The 5661-nt window shown below is 36.4% G+C and overlaps 1 protein-coding gene across 1 annotated transcript; it reads left to right on the forward strand.

Moving 5' to 3' along the window:
- Positions 1-133: 133 nt before the first annotated feature.
- On the forward strand, positions 134-5108 carry LOC144515115 (uncharacterized; the record flags this gene model as incomplete). Its single annotated transcript, XM_078245719.1, has 4 exons — positions 134-307; positions 1278-1543; positions 3164-3337; positions 4901-5108. Coding segments are annotated over 4 exons (807 nt in total), but the record flags the coding sequence as incomplete, so codon positions are not given.
- Between the last annotated feature and the right edge of the window lie 553 nt (positions 5109-5661).

A 5661-nucleotide genomic window follows, 5' to 3' on the forward strand; every position in this document is an offset into this window, starting at 1 on the left:
TCTCTGCCCATGGCCTGTCTGTCCTGCTGCAGCTCCTCTCTTATAGCAGTCAGCTCTCTGTCCATGGCCTGTCTGTCCTGCTGCAGCTCCTCTCTTACAGCAGTCAGCTCTCTGTCCATGGCTCATCTGCCAGAGGTTTGATGGTATTAAAGTCCTCTTTGACAGAGCTGAAACTGGCCTCATTGCTTTGAAACATGATGGTCCCATTGTGGTAGACAGTGACAGTGAGAGGTGGGCTGTCCTTGTTGTCATCTTCGATGACTATCTGTCTCCCACTGCCCATGCCTCTCTTCTTGTGATGGTCATAGTGGGCACAGATAGCTTTATGCCACACATTGGTACTGTCCGTGTACAGTAGTAGGTTACTAATTCCTTCTGTTTGGCTTATATCTGCAGTCAAAGCCTTTAGGTTTCTCTCTGAATTGTTTGTGTTTATAAGCTTTCTTTGCCTGTGTACTTTGGATTTCTTTTGGGTAGCCAATCACAAGGAGGCTGGGGCTCTCTCCCGGGAGATCACAAAATTGTTTATGTTACTAACTGACTAATGTTTAACAGGGAGGGACTACAAATGGTCTCTGTTTCTGTTCTTTATTTTGAGAGTGAATTGCCCCACAATATGAACATAGTTTGATTATAAATGTATTTAGTTGGTAACCGTTGTTGTATAATCACTTTATTACATGAGAGGGTTTGATTTAACGTCATATTATCACTTCAGTCATGCTTAGCTGCTTCACTGTCGTGCCAATAATGACGTTAAATCAAACCCTCTCGTGTAATATTGCTTAATTCAGTCACGATTAATTATCATGTTTCCAACTTGTTTAGAGTAGAGCAGCAGATATTTAAACATGCTGAGAAGGGATTTCATATACTGTATCACCAAAAGTCCAGACTCAACATATAAACACAATCGTTATTTGTCTTCTTATATGACATTTCTCTAAACTTTAAGCTTTATTCAATTTAAACCGCCCTTCTCATGTCAGGATTTAAAATTTAGCAATTCGGAAATCTTTGAATGTTTTCAAAGCATTTTGTTGTTATTTATAATATGTCGTGAAGCACAAAGTATAAACAATGGCTATGGCATTTTTTTTAATCTTATGTGAATCTGAATACTGGATGTCTTTCTACTTCTCATTCAGTCACCATTAGTTATCATGTTTCCAACTTGTTTAGAAAATGGATTTTATATTCTGTATCACCAAAAGTCCAGACTTAACATTTAAACACAATCGTAATCTGTCTTCTTCATTACCATCCCTCCAACAAAGCTGTGTAAGTGTAATTTATTCATCATTACATACTCTATCTTTCAACAGGAGTTAAATATAAATAACTTGTTTCCCTCCTGTTGTCTCTCCAGACTGAGTGGCTGTAACCTGTCAGAGAGAAGCTGTGAAGCTCTGTCCTCAGTTCTCAGCTCCGAGTCCTCTAGTCTGAGAGAGCTGGACCTGAGTAACAACAACCTGCAGAATTCAGGAGGGAAGCTGATCTCTGTTGGACTGAAGAGTCCACACTGCACACTGGAGACTCTCAGGTCAGATCAAGAACAATAATCTTTCAAAAAAAACTGTATTTTATTCTGATTTAGAGTCACTTCATAGAGAATGAAATATGAACTGTGGCTGAAATCCAGAAATAATTTATAATTTAATATCATGTGACTTTGATTACTGGACGTTTGTTTATTCTTGATTATACAACAAGTAGATCCGACCAGACTATCTGATTGGTCAACTAGACATTTAGAACGTACTCAAATCAGCACACCCAGAGTCATTTGAGCACACCTGATGCATGACATAAAATATTACTCCGCCATTTCCATGGCAACATTGTAACTTCCAGGGCTGAATCAAAAAAACATTAACGTTAGCCTATAACATTGATACAATGGTTTGTTTTGTTGTTAATTTTGATTTATATAGCAGACTTAGTTTTGATGAATGGTTGGAAGAGGAAGAGAAGTGAATCATTGGATGAAACAACATTTTTTACAACAGTCTGGAGTTAACTGTTACTGGAATACTTTGGATCATATCAGTTGTATGGATCCAATCAGCTGTTGGATCCAATCAGTTGTTTGTATCACATCAGATGTTGGATCACATCAGCTGTTTGGATCACATCAGCTGTGCCACTGAAACGTCAATAATGAAGTTCGTGGACGTATAGTAGCAAACAAAAATTTGTATTAGATATTTTAGTTATAACCAGATTAAGTTAGCCAAGCAGTTTGTTGTTTATATGTGCGGTAGTTATTACGTTTTGGAAAATTCCACGATCTCTACTGTTACAAAGCTAACGTTAGCTTGAGATGACTGGCTGACTAATGTTTAACAGGGAGGGACTACAAATGGTCTTTGTTGCTGTTCTTTATTTTGAGAGTGAATTGCCCAACAATATGAACATAGTTTGATTATAATTGTATTTAGTTGGTAACCGTTGTTGTATAATAACTTTATTACATGAGAGGGTTTGATTTAACGTCATATTATCACTTCAGTCATGCTTAGCCGCTTCACTGTCGTGCCAATAATGACGTTAAATCAAACCCTCTCGTGTAATATTGCTTAATTCAGTCACGATTAATCATGTTTCCAACTTGTTTAGAATAGAGCAGCAGATATTTAAACATGTTGAGAAGGGATTTCATATACTGTATCACCAAAAGTCCAGACTCAACATATAAACACAATCGTTATTTGTCTTCTTATATGACATTTATCTAAACTTTAAGCTTTATTCAGTTTAAACCGCCCTTCTCATGTCAGGATTTAAAATTTAGCAATTTGGAAATCTTTGAATGTTTTCAAAGCATTTTTTTTGTTATTCATAATATGTCATGAAGCACAAAGTATAAACTATGGCTATGGCTTTTTTTTAATCTTATGTGAATTTGAATACTGGATGTCTTTTTACTCCTCATTCAGTCACAATTAGTTATCATGTTTCCAACTTGTTTAGAAAATGGATTTTATATTCTGTATCACCAAAAGTCCAGACTTAACATTTAAACACAATCGTTATCTGTCTTCTTCATTACCATCCCTCCAACAAAGCTCTGTAAGTGTAATTTATTCATCATTAAATACTCTGCTATCTTTCAACAGGAGTTAAATATATTTAATTTGTTTCCTTCCTGTTGTCTCTCCAGACTGAGTGGCTGTAACCTGTCAGAGAGAAGCTGTGAAGCTCTGTCCTCAGTTCTCAGCTCCCAGTCCTCTAGTCTGAGAGAGCTGGACCTGAGTAACAACAACCTGCAGGATTCAGGAGGGAAGCTGATCTCTGTTCGACTGAAGAGTCCACAATGCACACTGGAGACTCTCAGGTCAGATCAAGAACAATAATCTTTCAAAAAAACAGTATTTTATTCTGATTTAGAATCACTTCATAAAGAATGAAATATGAACTGTGGCTGAGATCCAGAAATCATTTATATTTTAATATCATGTGACTTTCATTACTGGACGTTTGTTTATTCCTGAATATACAGCAAGTGAATCTGACCAGACAATCTGATTGGTCAACTAGACATTTAAAATTTACTCAAATCAGCATGACAGCACACCCAGAGCCATTTGAGCACACCTGGTCCATCACATACAATATTACTCCGCCATTTCCATGGCAACATTGTGACTTCCAGGGCTGTATAAAAAAACAGTAACGTTAGCCTACAACAATGATACAATGGATCATTTTAATGTTCATTTGATTTATATGGAGGACTTAGTTTTGATGCATGATTGGAAGAGGGTGAGAAGTGAAAAATTGGATGAAACAACATTTTTACACTCTGGAGTTAACTGTTACTGGAATAGTTTGGATCACATCAGCTGTTAGATCACATCAGCTGTTAGATCACATCAGCTGTTTGGATCACATCAGTTGTTTGGATCACATCAGCTGTTGGATCACATCAGCTGTTGGATCACATCAGCTGTGCCACTGACACGTCAATAATGAAGTTTGGACGTATAGTAGCAAACAAAAATGTGTATTAGATATTTTAGTTATTACCAGATTAAGTTAGCCAAGCAGTTTGTTGTTTATATGTGCGGTAGTTATTACGTTTTGGAAAATTCCACAATCTCTACTGTTACAAAGCTAACGTTAGCTTAAGATGACTGGCTTACTAATGTTTAACAGGGAGGGACAAATGTATTTAGTTGATAACCGTTGTTGTATAATCACTTTATTACATGAGAGGGTTTGATTTAACGTCATATTATCACTTCAGTCATGCTTAGCTGCTTCACTGTCGTGCCAATAATGACGTTAAATCAAACCCTCTCGTGTAATATTGCTTAATTCAGTCACGATTAATTATCATGTTTCCAACTTGTTTAGAGTAGAGCAGCAGATATTTAAACATGCTGAGAAGGGATTTCATATACTGTATCACCAAAAGTCCAGACTCAACATATAAACACAATCGTTATTTGTCTTCTTATATGACATTTCTCTAAACTTTAAGCTTTATTCAATTTAAACCGCCCTTCTCATGTCAGGATTTAAAATTTAGCAATTCGGGAAATCTTTGAATGTTTTCAAAGCATTTTGTTGTTATTTATAATATGTCGTAAAGCACAAAGTATAAACTATGGCTATGGCTTTTTTTTAATCTTATGTGAATTTGAATACTGGATGTCTTTTTACTCCTCATTCAGTCACAATTAGTTATCATGTTTCCAACTTGTTTAGAAAATGGATTTTATATTCTGTATCACCAAAAGTCCAGACTTAACATTTAAACACAATCTTTATCTGTCTTCTTCATTACCATCCCTCCAACAAAGCTCTGTAAGTGTAATGTATTCATCATTAAATACTCTATCTTTCAACAGGAGTTAAATATAAATAACTTGTTTCCTTCCTGTTGTCTCTCCAGACTGAGTGGCTGTAACCTGTCAGAGAGAAGCTGTGAAGCTCTGTCCTCAGTTCTCAGCTCCCAGTCCTCTAGTCTGAGAGAGCTGGACCTGAGTAACAACGACCTGCAGGATTCAGGAGGGAAGCTGATCTCTGTTGGACTGAAGAGTCCACACTGCACACTGGAGACTATCAGGTCAGATCAAGAACAATAATCTTACAAAAAAACAGTATTTTATTCTTATTTAGAAACACTTCATAAAGAATGAAATATGAACTGTGGCTGAGATCCAGAAATCATTTATATTTTAATATCATGTGACTTTGATTACTGGACGTTTGTTTATTCCTGAATATACAACAAGTGAATCTGACGAGACAATCTGATTGGTCAACTAGACATTTAAAATTAACTCAAATCATGTATGACAGCACACCCAGAGCCATTTGAGCACACCTGGTGCATCACATACAATATTACTCCGCCATTTCCATGGCAACAATGTAACTTCCAGGGCTGTATAAAAAAACAGTAACGTTAGCCTACAACATTGATACAATGGATCGTTTTGTTGTTAATTTTGATTTATATGGAGGACTTAGTTTTGATGCATGATTGGAAGAGGATGAGAAGTGAATCATGGGATGAAACAATATTTTTACACTCTGGAGTTAACTGTTACTGGAATAGTTTGGATCACATCAGCTGTTAGATCACATCAGCTGTTTGGATCACATCAGCTGTTTGGATCACATCAGCTGTTTGGATCACATCAGCTGTTT

The sequence above is a fragment of the Sander vitreus genome, unplaced genomic scaffold (assembly GCF_031162955.1).
Source record: "Sander vitreus isolate 19-12246 unplaced genomic scaffold, sanVit1 ctg950_0, whole genome shotgun sequence".
Lineage (NCBI taxonomy): Eukaryota > Metazoa > Chordata > Actinopteri > Perciformes > Percidae > Sander > Sander vitreus.